Below are 23,523 nucleotides of genomic sequence, written 5' to 3' on the forward strand. Positions count from 1 at the left end.
CCCGAGCTCCCGTCTGACTTTCCCTCGAGTTCCTTCAGCGGAATCTCGACTCCTGGCCCGGGGACCCCTTGAGGCCTGTGATCAGGCGGCCCCCTTCCCCTGCACCTCCTGCTCTGTCCTTGGGAAGAAAGACGAGGGGATGGACACAGCCCCCAGGGACCTCCACAGAGAGACCTCCCAAACCCCGCGCCTTGTACTCTGGTCAGAGAAGATTCCTCTTCTGTTATTCAAGCTGAGCTAAGAAGCATTTCTTTAAAGAAAAAAAAAAATGACTGCAAAAGTTTAAATAAAAGGTTTTTAAAGACACAATGGACAAGATGATTTAATATCCCTAATATCTAACATTTCTCAGACATTTCAGAATTCCCTTCTGAAATAAGTAATAAGCAATAAGTAACACTTAAGAGACAACATTTTGCACTGGACTCCAGCTCTCGGCTCTAATGGGTGCTGGGCAGCTGTCCCAGGCCAGACAAGTCACATTAAAGCTGAGAACAAAACCAAAGGGATTGGATTTCTTTTATAAATTACAAGAAAAAAAAAATATGGTCCAGGTTCCTGGAAGCTGTTAAGATGCTTTTTAAAAGATGTCTTAAATCACTACTCTTATGCTTGTCTGAGTTTTTGAAACTTCTTGGGCAGCTTTCTGCTTTGTTTTGGTGGAAAGTGGTTCCAAATACTGGTATGGAATTTGCCTACTCTGATGTCAGGCTGGGGCATGAGCCAGGGAAGGAAACCAGTGTTTATCAAGCACGTACTGAGCCTCAGGGACAGGATGCAGATGAGCTGGGGGATCCCTGGGACCACCCTGGGTCCCCATTCTGTGCATCGGTGGCTTTGAGAACGTCAGGCCTCACATCCACAGAGCTGGTGAGACAAGAACACGGCATTCAAAGCAGGTCTGCGTGACACCTGGATCTGCCATATCCTACAAAGGACGTGATGCCTGTGAAGGAAAGCTCTAACTTGGGAAATTCTTCTGAGGCCCAGGAAAATCTCTTCGTAAATAGGGGCACCATACATTTTCTAAGTGGGGAAACTTGCTCAGGACAAATAACTAGACCGGATGCTAGGATGGCAGGCATGAAATGATACTGTCCTGGGCAAACCAGGACGCACTGTCATCCCCTTCATCACTTGGGCCAAATGTCTCTGACGCCAAGAAGCAAGGTTACCAATAGGAGAATCAGAAGTAGGTAGCAGGACCAAGATCTGAACCCGTGTCTTAAAAAAAAAAAAAATCCCTGCCCTCACTACTACATCATACCCACCCCCCACGACATACGCTCCTGACAAGCCCATGGCCAGGACCCACGTCCCTGATTCGTAGAGAGCTCCGGTCGGCAGTGGGGGTGCAGCACGGAGGATCGCCCTATCGCAAAGTGCTATCATCCTGAGCAGGAACAGAGTCAAGCTGCATCTTTGTTCTAAAACCAAATTGAAAGCTTCTGTGTAGTTGTCGAGAACTTCATGAATCAGACTTCTTGATCTGGAGGTTAGAAGAGTGTCCCCCCCCTTCTACTTTTCTCAAATCCCTTCTTCTCTCCATCCTTCATATACTGATTGAAAATTGTACTTGTTAGAGGCCTGCAAATGGTCTGAAATCACCAGAAAGCTCAAGTAAAGACGCTGCTCCCAGCTGTAGGAGAGTGAGCTATGTCAATCATGCTGTCTTATCGTCTGTATTTCTGACGCTTTGAGATCTGCAGCTTTGCAGGCCCTGTGGCGGCTCCCCCTGCCAGAGTCAGCCAATTCCTAGAGACGACGACCGGCCTTCTAGAATGCCTGGCACAGGCCAGCCAGCCGGCCTGCAGCCCACTCCCACCATCTCCTCCGGGGTCTCACACTCCAGGCCACCTGCCCCAGTCACCACAGGGCAGGCCCCAGACAGTAATATCCAGCCCGGCACCCCGGAGCCTCCCGGAAATTTACAGACGACTCAATTCCAAGCTCTCGTCCAGGCTTTTCCCTCCCCTCCTTCTGCGTCCTGACTGACCCTGGGGCCTCCTTGACCATGGTCTGGCGAGCCCCTTCCTCTTGGGAGCTGAGTAACAAACTCTTTTCAGTGGCGATTGTCTCCTGATCTGTCGGCTTCATCATGCCTGAACCATAATAGAGCCTCCATTGTAAAACACAAGCCATCCCTCCTAAAACTCACTTGCTTCCACCCCGTTTCCCCCTCCTTACAAACAGTCCTAGACCACGGGGACATCAGCAGTGGGAGAAAGCCCGGCAGTTCCAACCCAGAGTTCTATTTTTACAAAGGAGCACAGATAGACAGCTTTGTCCTCACTGGAGGTCAAGCAAAGCAGAGAAAAGAGACCGTTTTTTCAAGAGATATCCCAGTAAATCATGATCTTAAAGCCATCTGGGCACTGCTTACCCCACAGTGAGCAAAGAGATACCCAAAGTTAGGAGATCAACACTGCTGATAACAACCAGAGTCATCCATCAGAGCCCTTCCACAGTCACCTGCCCTTTAATCAACCACCACCGTGGGAGTTTGGGAGCCGCCTAAAATATTGCTAAATATTTGGTGAAGAGTACAGGGGAAAATACAAGCTTCCCAGGTGGCACTAGCGGTAAAGAACCCACCCGCCAATGCAGGAGACATAAGAGATGCGGGTTCCATCCCCGGGTCTGGAAGATCCCCTGGAGGAGGGTGTGGCAACCCACTCCAGTGTTCTTGCCTGGAGAATCCCATGGACAGAGGAGCCCAGCGGACTTTGGTCCATAGGTTTGCAAAGAATCAGACACAACTGAAGTGACATAGCACATAAGCAGGGAAAATACATTAAAAACATACAAATCGAATCCACCGCACTCAATTGCACAAATTTTTAAAGAAGCTAATAGTCAAAATATTAAGTGTAGAAAAATGGAATTTCCTAGTGAAAAAAAAATTCCCAGTAATGCTGGCATTCCCCACCCTGCACCCTCACCCATGGCACTCCTGCAGATCATTAATTTTGAAATATGTTCAGGGTTCTTATTTGTTTCAAAGTCAGGAAACCATGTGTGTCTCCTTGGGAGAACCAAGTCCATAAATATTTTAGGTAAGTGAGAGAAGTGAACTGAATTCACCCCACGAACATCTGTCATCCATGGTTAGGACACAAAATCACCTCTGCCGGAAGGTGTTTGGAAACCCAGAGTTGAGTGACAGGCACAAGATTTTTTTCTACTCACCCTTTAGCCTCTGTTGCTATGCCAACATCGGTTAACTTCATTCCTACACCTACAGGAAGAGAGAGCAAAGACGGCACATATTACTTGGGGCTCCTCGGAAGAGAGGGACCATGCATTCACGGGAGGGGCAGTTCCAGCCCCGTCTTGTCCCTTCCTGCAGAAACGTTTCCCTTGTGTCCCTCAGCAGCAGCAGACAGCATCCCAGATGTGCCTCCGGCCTACGGAACCACAATAGGGAAGGCGGGCTTCGAGGACAGCCAGCCGAAGCACGCGCCCAGGGATGCGGGATGCTGTCCTCTGCCTGCCTGGCCCATCCCCTCTGCTGGAGGAAGGGCCCGGCCCTGGCCCCAGAGGTCTCTCCCCAGAGACGCTCTGCTGTGGGCTTAGGTCTATTCCCTGCTCTTCACTGGGAGTGGAAGCCCTTGTCTAACAGGGCGTGGCCCGGGCCGGCCAAGTTCAACAGTGAGAGGGTTCAAGACCGGCATCTATTCAGTTCAAGGCCAGGCTCTGGACCCACACCTTCCCATCTCCATAAAGGCAGTGTCTGATTCAGGACTGAAGGTTTATCTGGGCCGGCTTTAGATCCAGGGACAACTTCTTGAGTTGTGTGTAGGCTTTTTAGCCACTGAACTGGAGATGCAGACATGTGTCACCATGGTCTAACCCTTTGATGCTTATCCTAACTTCTAACCATTAAACCAGGGGTCCCCAACCTCCAAGGCCATGGACCAGTATGTGCTGTCGGATCAGTGGTGGCATTAGATCAGAAATAAAGTGCACAATAAACATAATGTGCTTGAATCACCCTGAAACCACCTCCACCCCCGCAACCCTTGGTCCATGGAAAAGTTGTCTTCCGTGAAATTGGTTTGGGGCCAAAAAGGTCGGGGACCGCTGCATTAAAGCATTGGAAGTTGGCGGGGGTGGTGGCTAGCAAACCAACTCCACAGCTCTATGAGCATCCCACCCTGGTTCAGTGACGAGCTCTGGGCATCCTTATTAGAATCCTAGACACACAGGAATCTTTTTCCTCCCCCAACCCCCAGCAGGAGCAGCTGGGACAATGGCTCAGGAACCAGGGATTCAAACAGAATGAAAGTCCTGCTGTCTTGCAAGGAGGAAAAGAGCATGATCTCCACCTTCCACGGGGTGGAGGGGGGGAGTGCCTCTCTCTCAAGCACCGTCTTGTCTGGAAGCCAATCCTCTCCGATGCCCAGAGTGTGGGTGACCTGCGGCCTTCCCAGAATCTCCTTGCCAGACCAGTCACCAACCCTGTTCCTCCTCTATAGGGTGGTGGCTGAGGGCACAGCTCCAGCTCCATGGATCTCTGCCATGATCTCACCCACACCACCTGATGGCCAGCCCTCTACAGAAGGGCATGGGGTCCATGGACCCTGGAGGCTGCAGTCCACAGGGTCGCAGAGTCAGACGCGACTGAAGCGACTTGGCACGCACACGTGGGCTCCATCGTGCCATGCCACCCGGGTTTTGCCTTCTCTTCTCCGGCCCCTGACTCTCGTCCCCGCCAGGTCAGTCTGTGGTCACTGTATTCCCCGTGGCCACCAGGTGACCTGCTTGCTGAGGGGAGAGGCGACCCAGAAGCCAGCCCGGTCTGTGGCTAGAGAAACCAATATTCCCGACAAAAGCCGACCCTGAGGGTCAGGCCAGATGGCAACCTAGTTCCATGGTCTCCTCTCCAGGAGTACGACTTTCTGAGGCTCAGAAAAGCAACAGCTAAGGGGTTCAAGCTCTGATCCAGCAAAACCAACTTGGGCCATGGTGAAGACACAGGCCGTGTGGCTGCTCAGGCTGGTTGGACAGACAGAAGCAAAGAGCCCCGCTTCCCTGCAGGGCCCCGGGGAGCTGAATTAGACACAGCAATTTGAGGGCGCCAGTAAACATTGTAAAAGCCTCTTTTGCTGTTGGCCACTAATGTGCCTCATGATTTCAAAGCTGTTAACAACTAGAACATATGTAGAAATGCCTCACATGGTTTCTGTCATAGGAACTGTACTTGGGAAGAAAAAACACTAAATTGCAAAAGCCCTCTCTGGACATTTTGTTTCTTAGAAAAGTTGTATTTAAAAATTACAGCTCTAAGCTGCAGAGAAGTCCAATTTTAAAGTCATTTGGCAAAAAAGGTCCTTGAGCTTGGGAATTGCTTTTCCTCGAGTCTCACAATTACCAGCTGTCACCGATGCTGGAAAGGCAGAGTATGATTTTCAAAAAGAAACCTCTCTCTCTTGGCTTAATGATTTGCCAGCAATTCAACCAAGGTTATTAAGGGTCTCTATAGGACAATAATTTAGATTATAGTGTGCAGCTATTAAAGCGTGTCGGGGATAATAGTCACCTACAGGTTGTTTCTGATGGAAGGCAGGAAAAAGGCAGTATCACAAGAACCCAGAATTTGAGTTCTTGGGTTATTGGGCTGACAGCTTCTTAGGAAGCCCAGCGGTCTCCGTGTGTGTGGACCTTGGGGCCAAGTGGCAGGCTCACCTTTCACCCCACAAACCTCAGGACTCGCCACAATCCCATCAACACGTGAAGGCAACCAGGGAGAAGATGAGAGTCTGAGAAAAAGCGATATTTGAGAGCTTGGGTTTGTTTGGGATTTTTTAAATCCTAATTCCAGAGTCTCAGCAAAAATGATAACACTTGGGACTCGCTTAGAGAATAGGAGTGTAACCTAGTACCACAGTGAAGATAATGGAAACCTTCCCCAGGAGCGGAGAGCAAACACACACCCTGAAGAGACACCGTGCCAACACTTTAAACCACACACGTCAGTTCTCGGCCTGGTGCCCTGGGAAGACCCAGAGGGATCGGGTGGAGAGGGAGGTGGGCGGGGGATCGGGATGGGGAATATGTGTAAATCCATGGCTGATTCATGTCAATGCATGACAAAACCCACTGCAATGTTGTAAAGTAATTAGCCTCCAACTAATAAAAATAAATGAAAACAACAACAAAAATAAACCACACATGTCCCCACAAGGTGATGCAAGTTCCCCTACAGCTGTTCACCGGGGCCTGGAAGCAAAATTAGCCATGCACCAGGCTCCTATTGTTGCTTTGCAGTGTAACAACCGTACTTGACACAGAATCGACTCGGAAGGAGAAAGACGGGCAAGTCTGAAGAGTAGCACAGACAGTCTGGGTGAAACAGCTGTCTGCGAAGACCATGTTTTGTGTACATGGCGGCAGCGTCTCTTCATGAGTGCGTGGTTAGGCCTGTCTTCAGCTTGCAGGTCAGCCTCCCCTGCAAGTCTATGAACACCGCACTGTGCGGCTGGCCTCAGAGGAGCCCCTCACGGCAGCCTTCAACATTGGGAGACCTTGCAAATTTGTAAATTTGAGTTTTAGTGGAGAGAGCTTGGGATTCAGAAATAGAGTGTTGTAGCGGGGGAAGGAGACTGTGGGACAAGTTGAAAGAGTAGCGTTGACATAAATACAGTATCACGTGTAAGATAGTGGGAAGTCACTCTATAACACAGGAAACTCAGCCGTGTCCTGTGATGACTTAGAGGGGTGGGGAGGAGGCTTGACAGGGAGGAGACACATGTATACTTATAGTGGATTCATGTCGTCCAGCAAAACTAACAACCATTGTAAGGCAATTACTTCGATTTAAAAACAAAACAGGGATCTCTGGCAGTCAAAATAAAGTGTGTTGGAGTCTGGGACCCCTCTTAGCAGCCTATTGACAGCCATGATTAGATCCTTAACTCCCAGCCTCTGTTTTTCCATCTGTAAAATGGGGATCATAATGTCTCTTTGGCAGGGCTACTAAGATGAAACAAAAACAGGGGAAAATGAAAGCAGGCAAAAACGGATGAAATCCAAGTTAGGTCTGTAGACTTCTTACATCGTGCTGATGTCAAGCTCCCGGTTTTGACGGTGTTATAGCTGTGCAAGGTGCTATTGGGTAAAGCTGGGTGAAGGATATCTGGAGACCCCTCTGCACAGTTTTGCAACTTCTCATCCCTATAGTTATTTCAGAAGTTTTTCAAAAGAGGGAACACCGTGTCAGTGCTGTGCTAACTGTCTTCCTATCTCACGTAATCCTCACAGCGACCCCCTGTGGAAAGGACTGAGGCACAAAGGCGAGCAGCCCGCCCAAGGCTGGGACGTGGGGGTGCCAGAGGCAGAACCCACAGGGGCTCTCCTCACCGCCAGGCTCCAGAGCTCGGGGTCCTGGCGTGTGACAGTGTCTGACATTAGCAGGTACCCGGTTCTAGGTCAGGTTTTTCCTAAAGCATTGTTATCCAGAAAGGAGAAGGGAGGCCCCGTGGCCGAAGCTGCTGGGGCCCCAGCCCATCGCCCTCCCCACGTGCGTGCACACGGCTGTACCCCCAGCCACCTCCACCAGCCTCTCTTGGCCTGAGAGCCTTTCTCGGGTCACATGCCCTCGCTTCGCTCAGCAGGGCTGGCCACCTGCAGGTGGCAAATCCAGGGGAGTTCACGCCCCGACCTGCAGTAGCCTTCTGCTGGCTACTAAGGGGAGCTGGTGTATGAACACCCCTGCTCCTCGAGTGTGATCTTTGCTGAGAAGCTTGTCCTGCTCAGCCTCCCAGACTTTCCCCACTGGGCATCAGCTGCAGGAATTCACAGTGGTGACTGGCTATCGGGAGCCCTACCAACTTCCTTTCCCTTCCCCAGCCACACTGCCTCAACCTCCTACCAGCATTTCCTGGGGTCCCCTCCCAAATATTCACACTTGAACATTTGTGTGCGACAGAAGATGAACTTGGCCTAAATAAAGGATTTGTTTCTACCCAACTTTTTGGAGGTAACTGCTAAGCTCTGGTAAGTCAGAGGGGGGGCTTCCCTGGTGGGTGGCCCGGTGGCTAAGGCTCCATGATCTCAATGCAGGCGGGGCCTGGGCTCAATCCCTGGTCAGGGAACTAGATCCCACACAGCATAACCAAAACCTGGTGCAGTCAAATACTTTTTTTTTTAAGTTCTGAAGAGGCTAGAGACTGAAGTCATCCCACCGGCAATCAGTGACGGGTCCCTGAAATATCTCGGGTGAGCATTTCTGGGTGGCAGTGCTCCACGCATACCGCTCTCTCCCAGGAAGCAGCACTGACCCCCGGCTCCGCCAGGAGGGGACACCTGAAATTCCCACCTGGTCTCCCCTGGACCCTCCCCAAGCACTTCTTCCCTTCACTGGTTTGAGTCTGTACCCATTCACTGTAATAAACCGTAATCACGAACATTAATGGCTTTTCTGAGTTCCATGAGTCCTCCCAGAAAATTAATGAACTGTAGGCTGGTGGTCTTGGGGAAACCCCAAACTGCAACTTGTCTCAGGGCCGTCTCTGTGAGAAATCTAATGACGACGTCCCCACTTCATACACCAAATGCATTCCCCAAGACGTGGGTATAAATGGAAAACGTGCTGTAAATTCACCAGGGGAGCTTGAAAATCTCAAGGACCCGTGAAAGACCCTTTCACCTATTACGAATGAATTCTTACATTTTAATTAATCTTTTGGTATGAGTGGATTTTCATATATACATGTATTCCTGATTTTGTGCCTATTGAGGATACTGAGCACCAACTTTCGGTTACCTCTTGTAACGGGAAGGCATTATGAATGATTATAATTGGAATGAATTATTGAAGTATACTTTGTTATTCCATTGGGTTGGGCATTTCAGGCTCCTTTGTCACTGTTTCTCATGAGACATTAGTAATACTTTCTGCTGGCAAAGATGCTGACAGTCTGCACCCAGAAGATCGCTCCCTCCTGCTTCCCCTCCGCCCCCAGGAACGTTCCAGACCCAGAGCATCCCTGGAACCCGGGCCAAGCTGCTCCGCTCACCCTGCATGTCTGTGACCAGCAGGCAGCCACTCGTTTTCTGGTAGACCCAGTGCTGGAAAGTGCAGCACTTCTGCCCAGCCTCCGACTCTCTTCTCAAGAAGTTTATCTCCTTCCCATCCCTTATGGAATACTTCACGAATTCTCCAATCAGCTCTTCCTCCACGGTTGCGTACGGGATGTTATTCTCAGGTCGATGGATAAGGAAAATAGGAATGATCCTGGAAGGAAAGAGAACATGGGAAGGCCTTGTGTCCTCACGTGGGGACATTCTACCCAACCCGGAGGAGCAGCGGGCTGCAGGATAAACCCCTGGGTTCCATCAGATGTAGACTAAATATCCGCCAGTGATTATTTAATGGTAAAAAGAAAAAAAAAAAAAAAAAGGGTGTGTTCCTTTTATTTGTTCCTAGAGTTGATGAGAACCTCTTCCTCCAGATGGAGTTTAATTGCTCCTGCAGAAATGAATGCCTTTTCATGGCCATTGTTAAGAGTCCACCAGTGACCCCCTGGTGAGGTGACTATACATCCAGCCAGCCAGCACATATCCACCCGTCTATCCATCCTTCCTTGTATTCGGTCAGCAAATATTCACTCAGTGGCTTCTGTGTGTCCGCCTCCCTCCCAGATGTCGTTCTAGAAAACACTAAAGACGACAGAAGCTCTGCTCTCAAGGATCTTACACTTAAATGTAGGAGCAGTAAACAGGTGTGGGGCGCTCTGTGCTATATGAGGAAACAGCAGTGGGGAGGAGAAAGGCAGCCCAAGTGGGCTGTGATTTTATCCAGGGAGGTCAGAGACTGCCTGGGAAATAAAGAGCATTTGAGCAGAGAGGTCTGTAGGAGATGGGGCTTGCCGGGGGAGCCATGAGGATGTCTACGGAAGGAACATTCCAAGTGGAAGGAAAGGCAAATGGAGAGGTTCTGGGCGGGGGCCTGGGGGCGTGGGTTCAGACTGAGGGGCGGCGTGTCTGGAGGGTGGTGGTGGCCAGGCAAGGCCGGGAGGGACTGGGGGGCAGGACTGGGGGGCCTGGGCCACTTGGGAGACTCCGCCCTTCGTACTGAGCGGGGTGAGAAACGTTGGAGGGTCTTGGAGGAGGAGATCAAACTTGCATGTGATGGGGGCCGCTCTGCACCCCGCGTGGGGTGTGTGAGGGTGGACGGGGTCAGACCCTGCCCCGCCCACCATCACACGGTCCTGGAGAACCCACCCAAACCTGCCGCTCCCTCCTCCGACCCCCGCAGCCTCCCTCTCCGCTGAGCACCCGGCTTTCTGGTTGGACCGGGAAAACAGAACCGATGAGAGCACTTCTGAAAGCTGCCCCACCACGCGCTCCCACCCCCAAGGCCAGCGCCCGCGCCCTCCCGCTCTCACGGACCAGCCCTTCTGGCCCGACCCGAGCCCTCGCCCCACCGGTGCCCTGGCTCCCGGCCCCTCTCCGAGGCTCGAGGACACTCCGGCGGTGGGGACCACTCTCTCCCCCATCACCGTCTCCCCTGCAGACCCCTTGCCGGCGGACACGCTGTGATGACTCCACAGCCTGCAGACCCGCAGCCCGCTCCCACCCCGACTCGCCACTCCCATCAAAACCCAAATCCACCGTGGCCTCGCTGTCTCCAACCTTTCCCCCTCCCAGGCTCCCCTGAACCCCAAGCGGCCTTTCTGCCTAAAGAAACCTCGGACGGGGGCGCCACGTTGCCGAGCCCAACGGTCCCCTTCTTAGCCCTCATCCGACTCGTTCCCGAGGGCACTGAAGAGCTGGTCTCACTTGTCTAAGACAGTTTCCCGTGCCCTCCCAGAAACTCCCTTCCTTTTGGTTTCCTTTCTGCATCCCTGGCTACTTCCTGTCTGTCTGCTTTGCTGGTTCCTCCTTTCTCCCCCTCCTTTGTGCCCTGGCACATCCTGGAACAGTTCTCCTCGCTCTGCACTCAATTCCCTAGTTTTAAATTCCCTTGCTTTAAATCCAGTTTATGTGTTGACAGCTTCCACACTTATATCAGCAGCCCAGACCTCTCCCCTGGAATCCTGACGTCTCCAGCCGACTGACTCTCCATCGACACTTGATGTCTAAAAGGCGTCACGAATTTAACACGGCAAAGGCTGAACTACTTACTGCCTCAACTCCAACATCTGTAGAGTCCATTGGCAACTCGACCTTTGCATTCTTTCTAGTCAACAAAAAAACCCAACTGAATAGCTTGTGCAGTGATCCATCTGCCGTACACCTACACGAGTCCTCCCCCGCCTTCGCTGTCATCAAGTGGCTGCTTCCTCTGCCCAGTCTACGTGAAAGTGAAGGTCAGTCGTGTCCGACTCTTTGCGACCCCATGGACTGTATAGTCCATGGAATTCTCCAGTCCAGGATACTGGAGTGGGTAGCCTTCCCTTCTCCAGGGGATCTTCCCAATCCAGGGACCGAACCCAGGCCTCCCGCATGGCAGCTGGATTCTTTACCAGCTGAGCCACAATAAGTTCACATCAGGCTCCTCTCCCGCTTTGCAGACTGGTCTCTGGGCCTTGCCCCTGGACACCCATTGCCCCAGGCAGATGCTGCAAGAGCTGCATCCACACAGAGGACCTTCAGGGCAATGAAACGACTCTGTATGATACCAGAACGTATCACTGGACATTTGTCCAAACCCACAGAATGCACGACCCCAATGTATGCTGTGGGCCTCCGGTAGTGTTCTGTCAGTGGAGATTCACTGTGACAGACGGTCCGCCCCGGTGCGGGGTGTGGATGGCGGGGGAGGGGATGGGGTGTGGAAAATCTGTCCCCTCCATTCAATTTTGCTGTGAACCTAAAACGGTTCTGAAGATAAAATCTATTAAACAACAATGACGTGTCTGCTCTGTGGCTCAAGTCTCCCCTGCTTAAAGCTCCTGGTTAGCCCCTGCCTCCTCCTCACCCCCGAAGCCAAGAGAACACACTCCCAACTCATCAGCTGAGCGTTTAAAGTCCTTTGCATTCTGGCCCCCTAGCTTCCCACCTCTTACCCTGCGCCCCTTTTTTTCCCACCTCCCAGCACGCTAGATCTGCTGAACTTTTTCTGTCTCCTTGGAAACCTCCTTTCACGGCTCTTTATCTCTCTCTTTGGACATGCTGCCCCCTTTGCTTGCGAGTCTCCACCCTTGCTCTTCATCTGGAAGACTCCTCGTCATTCTTCAACACCCTCCGCTTGGAAGCCTTTCCAGACCCCCTCCCTCCTCCGTGTCCCCGTAACTCCTTGCACCCGACGCCACCACACTGGGTTTTGTCCTACATGCTTCACACTCCTGGCTGTGAGGGGCAAGAAGCTACTTCATTTTCTTTTTATCCTTTAAGCACCCATCACCTAGCCTGGAACAAAGCCTGGCTCATCGTAAACGCTCAGTGTCTGGGGGAAAAAAGAATATGTATACAGGACAAAGTTTGAGTCTTGGCACGGACATCTGGGGCCAGGTAATTCTTGGGCGGCGATTGTCCTGTGCATTATAGGATGTTTAGCAACATCTCTGGCTGCTTCCACCAGAGACCCAGAGCAGCCCTCCTAGTCACGACTGATATAGGATGCGATCTGACTCAAAGGAGAGGTCATCTCGTTAAAGTCTGACCACAACAGATGTCGTTTCCGAGGGCTTAAAAGCAGAAATTATGATAGCCACCCTGAGGAAGAGGCAAGATGCTAATTTTTGATGCTTGTTAACATAAAAAATATGTTTAGTACAGATCGTCAAATGGGTAAACAAACAGGAACCTGCATTAGGGACTTATGCCTAACAACTCCCAAGCTGTTTTTAAAGGCTCAGCAAGGAGGCTTCTGGCAGGGTCTAAGTGACAAAAGAAAAAGTGACGGTGTGACGGGCCCCTGCAGCAATCATGTTGACCGGGTGGGGAGGCGGGGTCAGCTGTGTCAGCAAAACCACACGTGAGCCCTACGGTGAAGGCCTCGGAGTGACCCGGGTGTTCAGCCAGAATCTCTACAGGTGAGCATGTGCAACATGTGCGACTCCGTGACCAAATCCAAGCTCAGGAAGAGTCCTCCTCCCCCCAGAGATGCCATCCTAGGCACCACCATCATCCCCTCCTCTGGGGGCCTGGGGCAGCTCCTCCCCCAGTGAGGCGAGACTCAGGTCTGCCTCTTAGCAGGAAGGGGCCCCTGGGCAGGTCTGCACTCACACGGGGCTGCCGGGGTGAGGGGTGGGGGCTGCTCCCCCAGCGGTGAGCGCAGAGCTGGGAGGACCTCCCAGAGCACCGAGGACACATGGGCTCCACCCACGACCTGCCGGCTCCCGGAGTCCAGCTGGAGGCTACACCCGGGTGTCACCCCGAGTCAAAGATTGTAGGGAAAATATGGTAGGCAAAGTGGGAAGAAGGGTACAACGCTCAGCCAGTTTCTAAGATACAAAGCGTCACATTTCAAAGAAAACCTTCTGCCAGCAACTCAGTCTTTGGCAGGGTGCATTTTTACCCTCTTCTGCCATTTATGAGTATTTCCTTAAAAAACAAAAACACGAGCAGCACACCTCCCCTCTCCCTGCCCAATTTCAGCCGAGAGCAGAGCACCTCTCTCAGGAGCAGAATCTAGACCAGGACCCCGTCCTCTGAGACACCAAGTGGGAAACCCTTCCAACATGGATGCTGAGTACCAGTCACGTGCTTGGGGAGAGATTGATGCTGAAGCTGAAAGTCCAATTCTCTGGCCACCTGATGTGAAGAACTGACTCAGTTGAAAAGACCCTGATGCTGGGAAAGATTGAAGGCAGGAGGAGAAGGGGATGACAGAGGATGAGATTGTTGGATGGCATCACCGACTCAATGGACATGAGTTTGAGTAAGCTCTGGGAGTTGGTGATGGGCAGGGAGGCCTGGCGTGCTGCAGTCCATGGGGTCATGAAGAGTTGAACACAACTGAGCAACTGAACTACCCCTCCATATCCTGCCCTTGCCCATGAATGAGGTCAAACTCTCCCACAATAAGGAAAGGTATTCGGATTCCAAAACATACACAGCCATTTCCAGAGCGGTGGCAGATTTGCTGGAAGCTGATTAAGCCTGAGTCCTTCACCCTTTTCAAGTCCCTGGATGCATCCTGATATTCATAATTGTGTTCTTTTCCTTAGAAAAGCCCCCAAGTCTTGCATGAGTCAATTGGCACAAAGCTTGGGTGTGTCCCTGCAGGAGGGCACTTCGGTGCCGCGCCTGGGGGACTGATTTCTGGGGGGACTCTTCCTCCTCAACCAGGAACTAAAGAGACCAGCGCAGGAGGAGGGGGCTGGGGAAGAATGGGGTGAGCGCTGCGGACAGTCCAGGCCAGACTGGTTCAGTGCGCTTAACAGAAAAGCAGTTGAAAGTGGTTTTCTTTGCAGTATGTTCATTTTTCTTGAAGTTGCTGAGAACTGCTTCCCAGGTGGCGCTACTGGTAAAGAAACCACCAGTGCAGGAGACGTAATCAATCCCTGGGTCAGGAAGATCCCCTGGAGGAGGGCGTGGCAGCCCACTCCAGTATTCCTGCCTGGAGAATCCCATGGACAGAGGAGCCCGAAGGCTACCGTCCACGGGGCCTCAAAGGGTCTGGACACAATGGAAGTGACTTGTACACAGGCACGCCTTGAAAAGCAGCAAGTGTGAGGCTTTGTATGTGGAGTGCCCCACCCCCAGCTCAGGAAGGGAATTTCTCTTCCGTATTGTGAGTTCACGGAGATGACTCGGACAAGAATCAGGCCCTTCCTGCTTTCCCCTCTTCCCCGTTTGCACTGATGTGTAAACGGCTGCTCCGTCTGCAGTTTCCAACGGGCACGGGCACAGCCCCTTCTCACCCCACGTGTGGTTTCAGCCAGACACACGAGCTCCAGACACTCCAATAGATACTTGGTCAGTGCAACTGACCTCAGTGGGGAGACACTACGCCTTTGTAAGTGCTCCACGAAGCAGGGACTGTACTCCTGTGTTCCTAATTATCCAATTTGCTTTTCCCTGACGTACCACCATCTTTATTTGCTGTATCACAGGACTAAGTTTTTCGTGATGATCTGTTCTGTTTATGGCTTAGACAACATAATATCCATGAGTAGATACATTTTCCATTTAACATGGTACATGCGTTTATTGAATTACTCCGTACATCCATACCCCTTAGTATCTGTCGAGTACTTTTCTGTAAGCCTCTGGGGACCCCGTGAAGAACAGGGTGGCAGCCACGTGTGCCCTCTTGGCGCTTACAGACCCACTGAAATGTGCCCTGTTTCTTCCCAGCCTCTCACCCCTCCAGCCCGCCCACGTCCCCAAGTCAGAGCTGGGCCAACCCGAGGGGGAAACACTTACTCGGGCACTTCCCCGAAGCCTTCCAGAGGCTGTGCTTCCGCGGCGTAGATCTGGGCATAGTGTCTGGCGGTGTTCTGCACATAGCATTCCTAGATCATCCAAACACACAGGAAACCCCAGGGATGAGAAGAAAGTCAGAGCGTCGTCCAGTGAGACTCGGGTTTCCCACTGTAGGCTGAGTCAATGGATTTGCAAACCCATCCCGTGGCTGGGGGCACAGAAGCTTATGGTTGGCAGCTGTAGGAGCCCTGAGACCTGAAGGAACCCTGCAGGTGACGGTAACGTGGTCTGCGGGCTAGGTGTCCCTGAACTATGAAGCTTCTAGGACCCGTATGGCTGAAGTTCACCTTGAGCTAAGGGGACTGGTCCCCGGGTGGGGTTTCAGATGAAGCGTGGGGATGGCTGAGTTTCCCATGAGTTCTCCCATCTGAGGTCCTGTTTTGTTTTTTGTTTTTTGTTTTTTTTTTTTTTTTTTAAAAGTACGCAAAGGATTTATTTGCTAGTCAAAGCTGTTCACAGAACCCAACAAGGACTATAAGTTTTTCCAAGGAGCTTCGCCTTAGTGAAATTAGTTGACTCTGTAGGCAGAAACAGGTTAACAGAAGACATTTACACCTTGGGAAAATATATCATTGATGAGGCGTCCCTGTATTTAATTATTTTAATGAGCATGTGACACTGTTAAGAAATAACCACAGAATTCTTCAAAACTTGTACACATCCACGCGTGTGTGCTCAGTTGCTAAGTCGTGTCCGACTCTTTTGCAACCCCATGGACTGTGGCCCACCACGCTCCTCTGTCCATGGGATTCTCCAGGCAAGAATACTGGAGTGGGTTGCCATTTCCTTCTCCACTGAGGTTCTTTTTTAAAAGGTATAACAAACTGTAAGTGAGGTTCTTTTTTAAAAGGTATAACAAACTGTAAGTAATGAACACCTTGCCAAGATTGTTGGCTTAGGAAAAGCAAACTGGATTCTGCTTTCTGCCCTGTAGGGCTTTTCTAAGTGGGCGTCTGGATGCTGGGGGATTTTTCCATGGCTGGATCAGACGGTACTTGAGATGGAAGGAATACTCTGTGAAAGAAAACTGAGGAGGATAGATTTGGATGAGAAAGGAATACGTGTGGCAGAATCTTGTGCTCAAAGGAGAGGGCTGTCTCCATGAGCACCAAGCCCAGAGGACAATCACCACGTCTGAGATAACCGCGGATGGATGATGCTCGAGAGCACCCAAGAGACCTGAGTTTGGCCTATTCATTTTACGGGTTAAAAAATTTAAGGGCCCCTGGTTTGTGAAAGAGCTACACCTGGCTCTCCTGAAAGCACGGCCAGACCTGGCATCGAGTGAAATTCATGGACTTGGCTGGGGGGTGCTGGGGAGGGGCCGGTGATGCAGGGGAGAAGCCTGTGTTACCCCCCTCCCCTCTTGCCTCAAGGGTACTACAACTCGGTGACACAGGAAGGAACTTAGACTCGGCTCCCTCTTCCTCCATAGCTCATGGGCAGACGCTGAACATGACTCAGGAAGGCAGGAAACAGGACAAACGCTGACCCTTCGGACTGTACCCCAGCTCCCTTCCTCTTCCCTGAAACAAACCAGAAGCCTCCAGAAATTACCCTTGACTTTGGCTGTCCTTCCCCGGAGAAGGAAATGGCAAACCCCACTCCGGTATGCTTGCCTGGAGAGTTCCACGGACAGAGGAGCCTGGCGGGCTGCAGTCCATGGGAATCCTGGCATCTAAGGTCGCTTAGACACCCCACTCCCCATGTCATTGTGTCCAGGTAGATTCAAAGCCCCGGGATTTGACGGGGCTTCCTAGGAAGCCTTTCTGGAAGTGATCCCAGCCCAGGTAGAAACTGGCGAGGCCCCTCCAGACCCAGGCAAGTCCCGACCGGCTGGCACGAGGCCAAGAAATCAGAGCCAAGACCAAGGTTTGATTTCTAGCTTCGGCCTTGGTCTAGTAACCACGGAGAAAGGCCCCCTCTGGCGACGCTCGCATCAGACTCCGAGTGGGCTCTGACCTCGGGCGTTCGGGGTCCGCCTCCCGCCTCCGGCAGCCCCGCGGGCGCGGACCCACCTGCGCGGCGAGCCGGTAGTTCCTCTGGACGAGCTCGGCGCTGTCCCTGGTCCCGCAGGCCACGGCGCTGTGCACCTTGAGCACGCAGGCGTGGCCGGGCCCGAAGACCGGCGCGAGCCCGCGCAGCACCCTGCTGCGGAACGCCCGCCGGTGCACGCCCTCCCCGAAGTGCAGCTCCTCCGTGGCGATCTGGCCATGCAGGCGGCCCCCGAAGTAGCTGTCGCGGAGGAAGTCCTCTCGGAAGATGAGCTGGCTGAACTCAATCTCTTCATACACTAGAACGCAACACAGCTTCCGTTGCACAGAAGCGTCCCCCAGCCCGGCTCGTTGGCTGACGAGCATCCCCACACAGGCACAGCGAAGGACAAGGCTGACCCAGACGCTGGGAGCGGGAGCCACGCTGGACTGCCAGCAGAGCCAGAGCTTGCCGGGGAGATGGGGGAGCTGGTCACTGTGGTACAGAGCAAGGCCAGGCCCCCAGGGGACCGGAGGCCAGCGGGGCAAGAGAAGGGACTGTGAACAGGCCTAGAAAGTGTGAACAGGGTCAGGCCAGGTGATTAAAGGCAAGTGGAAAAGGTGAGCGAAGTGTGGAAGAGGGAGCAAGAACGGACAGTAAGATCTGCTGGCTCAATGTTTCCCAGTTTCCTGTTTCATTATTGCCTCCCTGCAAGGATGCTTTTCAGCCTCCCCCCCCCTCCCCCATTGCTTCACATAAAATGTGAGTGCAAGGAAGGTGCTGTGTATCTGCTTATGTACTGTGTGTACATCTGTGCTTCATGAACAAAAGTAAGGTTTTTGCCTCCCCAAGACCCAACTTTGTTTGCTTGCAGGTGTTACTGCCTCTTAATGCCTGTGGTACATTAAAGAAATAGGCAGGTACAACCCAAAACAAGAAAAAAAAAAAGTTCCCTCTGAAGAGAAGCTGAAACATGGTAGAATCATCTTGGATCTCTTTGTGAAAAGTTTTTTAGCACTTGTATTGAGTTGATTTCTGCATGTGTTTCAGATGACAGTGGATTCAATCAGAATGCTTCACTTTAAACTAGAGATGACCAACTCAGACTTCTGATTGGCTGAGAGAAGACGGCTTTCAATGAAATAAGATTCATATTTTAAAAGCCTTCTGGCTCCTCCAAAAATGAAAACTTATCTTTCTGAATGCTTAAAAGATAGACATTGCAAGTCGTATGAAAATTCCACTTTACCATTTAGAATAGTGAAATATTTTTTCTTTGAAAAAATTTCCAAATCATATTTTAAGGGCAGTCTATTACCAATGTTAGCAATGAAAAGTATAAGGAAAAGATTTACTATTCTTAAATGGTATTGATTATTGTCAGAAAGGGGGCAGGTAGGGGATTTTCAAATAAAATAATGGATAAAGGTGTCAGTGAAGTCTTCAAGAAGATGTTTCAAGAGTTTTTACAAATGCTAACAGAAGTCTCCTGCAGAGGAACCTATCTGGAGTTTTTAGACTAGATTCAGAGGAAGAGGAAGACAGGTAGGCAATGTCCTATTTTCCCAAATAAATTTTAAAAGAGACAGTTGTATTATGGATTTCATCCTAAGTAATAGAACCAGAAGAAAAAAAAAAAAAAACTTGAGCAGAGTATGGTTTAAGTTAAATTTTAAGATTAGGTAACAAAATGGAGTGCTTTTTATATAACCCGAATCTTAATTCTGGTTAAATGATCGATTGAAATTAACAGTTTTGTCCCTAGGAGCTCTGAAAGAATATAGGAAATGTCATGTATATACACCAGAGCCCATATAAATGTGAGATATAATGACCACATTGTTTTCCTTCAAAGATGCCAAAGTTTTCAAACTTAAATTATTCTTGAAAGTTAAAAGCTGGTGTATTTTAAAATTCAAATTTAATCAACTAGAGACAAAAGTTGTTCCAGACTTTATGCTTCGTAATAGGAAGGAAAACCTTTCTGTGCCTTACTATACAAGGGTGGGGATGAGCAATTTCCCATAAGAAAAAATAGGTGACAGGCACGAACTCCACCATCCTCAATAATCCTGTCCGTAACTTCCAGGAATGTCTACTTAGCCAGGAGAAAATATAAGATGCATCTTAGAACTTCTCTGAAGCCCTGTGTGCCATCATTAAGTTGTTCTAGCTCTGAGTCATTCATTTTGGGCTCTCCCACCAGCTTGGTTTTATTAGATTTTTAGTTAGAGATCAACTTGTGAAATTATATGTGCCTCTTCTGGAGATTTAAATAAGGTGTCTAGGGGAGATTCCTCCAGGTGAAGTCACTTGAAGCTTCTTCATCGAAAGGCACACAGGAGGCAGAGGAAGGTACGGCCTTCCCAGCCATAGAAACTGTACCCCCGGTCACATGGAGAAGGTGATGTCTTCAGGGTCTAGACTCCCGCGTGATGGAGTCACAGCACTGGAGTTGCAGGGACCAGTACCTCATCCCCACGAGGGCCTCATTCCTGACTGGTCAAAGCCTGGAGAAACGAGTCTCTGCAAACCTAAATTCATGAGGTCGGAGCAAGAATCTGCGATGGGGAATGCCCACTGGTGCTAAGCAGCTTAGGAGACAGAACCCCTTCTTCTGAAGGCCATTTTTCTGATAGGAGAAAAGGACATTCTTTTGCATATTGAGACTTCAGGGGGATGGAGACAGATGTAGGGAAAGGATTATAAAATTACACAAGCATATGACTCACAGGTTTGCAGCGTTTGAATAGTTTGTGAGGCATTTGCATTTAAGTCTGTTTTGGACAAAACGCAACATTTAATAGACCATTTAAGTCGAGATCCCAGCCGTTTGTCTTTAATTACTAGATGTTACTGCATCCTGATCGTTTGTACTGGCTTATTTCCAAACATCTCAGGATTTTAGTTGCCTGGGGGGGTGGGGGGGGTGGAAATCAGTGCACATAGTACAGACCGGCAGTGTGAACTTGGCCACGGCGAGCGTCTGCATCACGGAGACTAGAAACCTACAAATCAGGGCCTCCCCGCCCCGCAGGCAGGCTGTGAGAACTGGCCAGCAAGTGTCCGAGTGCAGTGGGCAACTGTCCCCATGAGACACACAACCAGCACGGCCTCTGTGGGTGGCCCCGAGTCAGCCCGGGTCCTGGGGCAGCTGCTAGCTTGCTGCTACACCAGCAGCACCCTAGTGCCCGAGGAAAGCACAGAAGTCCACCTCTCACTTCTGCTAAGATGCAAATGAACGGACTTATTCTCCTAGACATCTGACTCTCTGAAAATCTGCTCAGCTAGTCCAACTGCTAGTCCAGTTGAAAAGGAAAAAAAGAGAAAAAAAGCAGAACTAAAATACACCATGAAAGTGCCAGAGGCTGGAAAATCCCATGGGGATGGGCTGGATGCACGGCTTCAGAGAAGCTTAAACCCCAACCCACCCCCCCGCCACCACATGGTCCCAACAACTGCACAGATAGTCTGATCTTACTAGCTCAGGCTGGACACCTGTAGCCTAACCCACTCATCGTAGGCCCCGCGATTAGGTGGAAACAGCTTATGAGTTATCCTCATTTTCCCAGGCATTCCTGAGCCCTCTTCTCCTTGGTCAGAAGAGCTGATGGGAACTCTGCTTCTGCCTTCATCTCTAGAGGCTCTGTCTCAGGGTTTAGGGTGCACCCACTTCCGCTGCCGTTCAGCTCAGATTTGCTTACCTTTAACGTCTGGGTGACTTGAGAGCTGTTTGAGAACTAGAAGACAGAAGAGAAAGCCTTCAGTACCAACGAGCTGCCCTGAGCTGGCAGGGGCTAGCGGTTTTCACTGGAAATGGCAAAGCTGAGGTTTACCTTCGGCGGTGAGGTTAAACTCAGCGGTCACTTTCCCGTAACTGTTCCTGATGCAGCAGTAATAGAGGCCCTGGTCCTTCTGACCGGCTTGAAGGATGGCCAGGCTCACCATGGAGTTGTCTCCTGCTCTGCAGTGGGGGAACACGGACGTAGGGAAGCGTCATCGCTCTGAAGTTGCACTTATAGGCAAAGCAGCGTTATTACAACCATAGCCCAGTTGGATTTTTCTGGAGTGATGTTATAGAAACGAAACTAGAGTTCAAGTCTTCCATAGCTGCATCTGGAGCAGTTTACAAAGATGTGTTCCAAGCAGACATTTAATTATACAGAAAACTGATTTGCCTCACTTTTTATGGAAAAGGAAAGGGCAACCCACTCCAGGATTCTTGCCTAGAGAATACCATGTGACAAGACTAGAGGGTTAAGAACACTTGGGGAGCTGAACTGGGATCTCTCTTGGCAGAGGCTCGTGAGGGTTAAGTTAGACTGGTTTCCATCGAGCCAGGGGATCTGTTCCTAAAAGGATCTGTTTCTGTCACTTCCTTCGTGTGACAAACCCTGATTCACCAGTTCACTTGAGCGAGCGTTTACTGCTAGGGAGGGGCTTTAGGGCGGGTCACTCTATCGGGGGATTCTCGGCAACAATGCGCTTACTCACCTCCCCCCTCCTCATCTCCTCTAATAAACCTGGGGCCCCAGATAGAAACTGGTATTCCCATCTTAGAGATGGCGGCTCTCCACCCTTGGGAGATGCCACTTTTCCATAACCTCAGATTGTTTTTTCCTTTTGATTTACCTTCTTAGCTTCGTCTGAGCTTTTTGCCAGGTTAACGGGAATTTATGAGGATAGCAAGTTGCACGGCAGACAGGAGAGCTCTTTAATCTGGGGACCACAGAACCTCAGACTAGCAGATGACTGACAGGTTCCTCTGCTTTTCGAGGATGAAAGGGGTGCGTGCGGCTGCGGCGGGGCGCGAACCCTCTGCCCTCTCCCCTGTCCAGGTATCTCTCCTCTCTCTTCTTGGACACTGTGGGTGTGGAGTTTTCTGCCTCAACCTTGTTTTATTTCCTATGACTTACTGTTTTCCTTTAGAACCACGTTGTGAAATAAACAGTTGTGAAAAGTAGCCAGGGCAGATAACGCACCTTCTCTGCACTTGGGCTATTGATCTTGAGTCTTTTGTCCACGAGATGGTAGAATCTTCATGAATCTCTGCAAACTGGCAGCTCAGTTTTACATTTCCAGGGTGGTCAGGGGACATCTCAGCCTGGATCTTTTTCAGTAATACCGGAGCTGGAAAGGAGAAAGCTTGTAGGTCGGTGTTCTTATCAGAAGTGCAGAAGAGCTTTTAGACTTTCCTGTTTTCTCACATTTAATTCTCTCAACAAAGCCAGGAGACCGAGATCATTATTATTACCCTCCATTAATTGATGAGGAAACCGTAGTGTCTAAAGGGAGATGTCACTTTCCTAAGCAGACAGGAAATGAACAAGTCAATCTAACTCCCTTCCCAGCCCTCCCACTTGGCACGCTCAGAGCAGACACAAAAAATTTGCCTTGAGAGTGTTAAGGAGCAATAAGCAGGCTTTTCACTTTTGGAAAGGTCTTGATGTAGTTAAGCCTATCTGCCAGGCAATGTGGATTGGCTGCCTACTAAACACTGCCCTCTGAAATACATCTACTTTAATGTGAAACAGAAAGTGACTCTTCCATGATCATTAGGATTTTGTTTTCCAATTTTGATGTGTGCCACCTTTTAAACAGTGTTGCTTCTAGTTTGGGAGAAATTGCATACGTCCTAGAAATAATGACTATGGAAGAAATGAAGACTCCATTTTGAAAATGTCTTCTCTGCTGTTAGAAATCAAAGAAGATGAAGCAATTTTAGAGTCTGTTTACCACTAAACGAATGCTAAAAGACCCTTGGCTTTATCTGAAGATGCCTCAACCTCTTAAGAGAATGAACTGCATTTGACAGGGTTTCTGATTTTGTAAGTTTATTGAAGACAGCTAGTATAATTTGGATATAAACTCTTAAAAGTCCCACTTTTCGCTACCTAAAATTCCTTGAGCTCTGCAATGCACAAAGTGGAACAGAACTTGAGATTTAAAAAGAAAAAAAAAGGGAAGGGAAGGACGGCAGTCGACAGAACCCAGCCAGACAAAGATGCTGCGAGGGGACAGTCAGGTCAGAGGCAGAGCTGGGGGTTGGGGAGCAGAATGAAACGCGGACCAGCCAAGCAGCACGGCGAAGCCCCAGGCACAAAAGGCATCTCCAACAGTGAGTGATGTGCAGGGGTCTTCCCTGGGGGTCCACTGGTTAGGAATCAA

The 23,523-nt window shown here is 50.4% G+C and overlaps 1 protein-coding gene across 1 annotated transcript in view; it reads right to left on the reverse strand.

The window, feature by feature from the left end:
* Positions 1 to 23,523, reverse strand: part of ALPK2 (alpha kinase 2) — a 128,956-nt gene that overhangs the window by 9,465 nt on the left and 95,968 nt on the right. The window contains exons 6-12 of the mRNA XM_065932821.1: positions 22,338 to 22,485; positions 21,192 to 21,319; positions 21,060 to 21,095; positions 17,400 to 17,674; positions 15,322 to 15,410; positions 9,021 to 9,238; positions 3,190 to 3,238 (exon numbers count right to left, since the gene is read on the reverse strand). Coding sequence (XP_065788893.1) covers positions 3,190 to 3,238; positions 9,021 to 9,238; positions 15,322 to 15,410; positions 17,400 to 17,674; positions 21,060 to 21,095; positions 21,192 to 21,319; positions 22,338 to 22,485 — 943 coding nt within the window. The remainder of the gene's footprint in view (positions 1 to 3,189; positions 3,239 to 9,020; positions 9,239 to 15,321; positions 15,411 to 17,399; positions 17,675 to 21,059; positions 21,096 to 21,191; positions 21,320 to 22,337; positions 22,486 to 23,523) is intronic.

Source organism: Muntiacus reevesi, chromosome 4 (assembly GCF_963930625.1).
Source record: "Muntiacus reevesi chromosome 4, mMunRee1.1, whole genome shotgun sequence".
NCBI classification, from domain to species: Eukaryota; Metazoa; Chordata; class Mammalia; order Artiodactyla; family Cervidae; genus Muntiacus; species Muntiacus reevesi.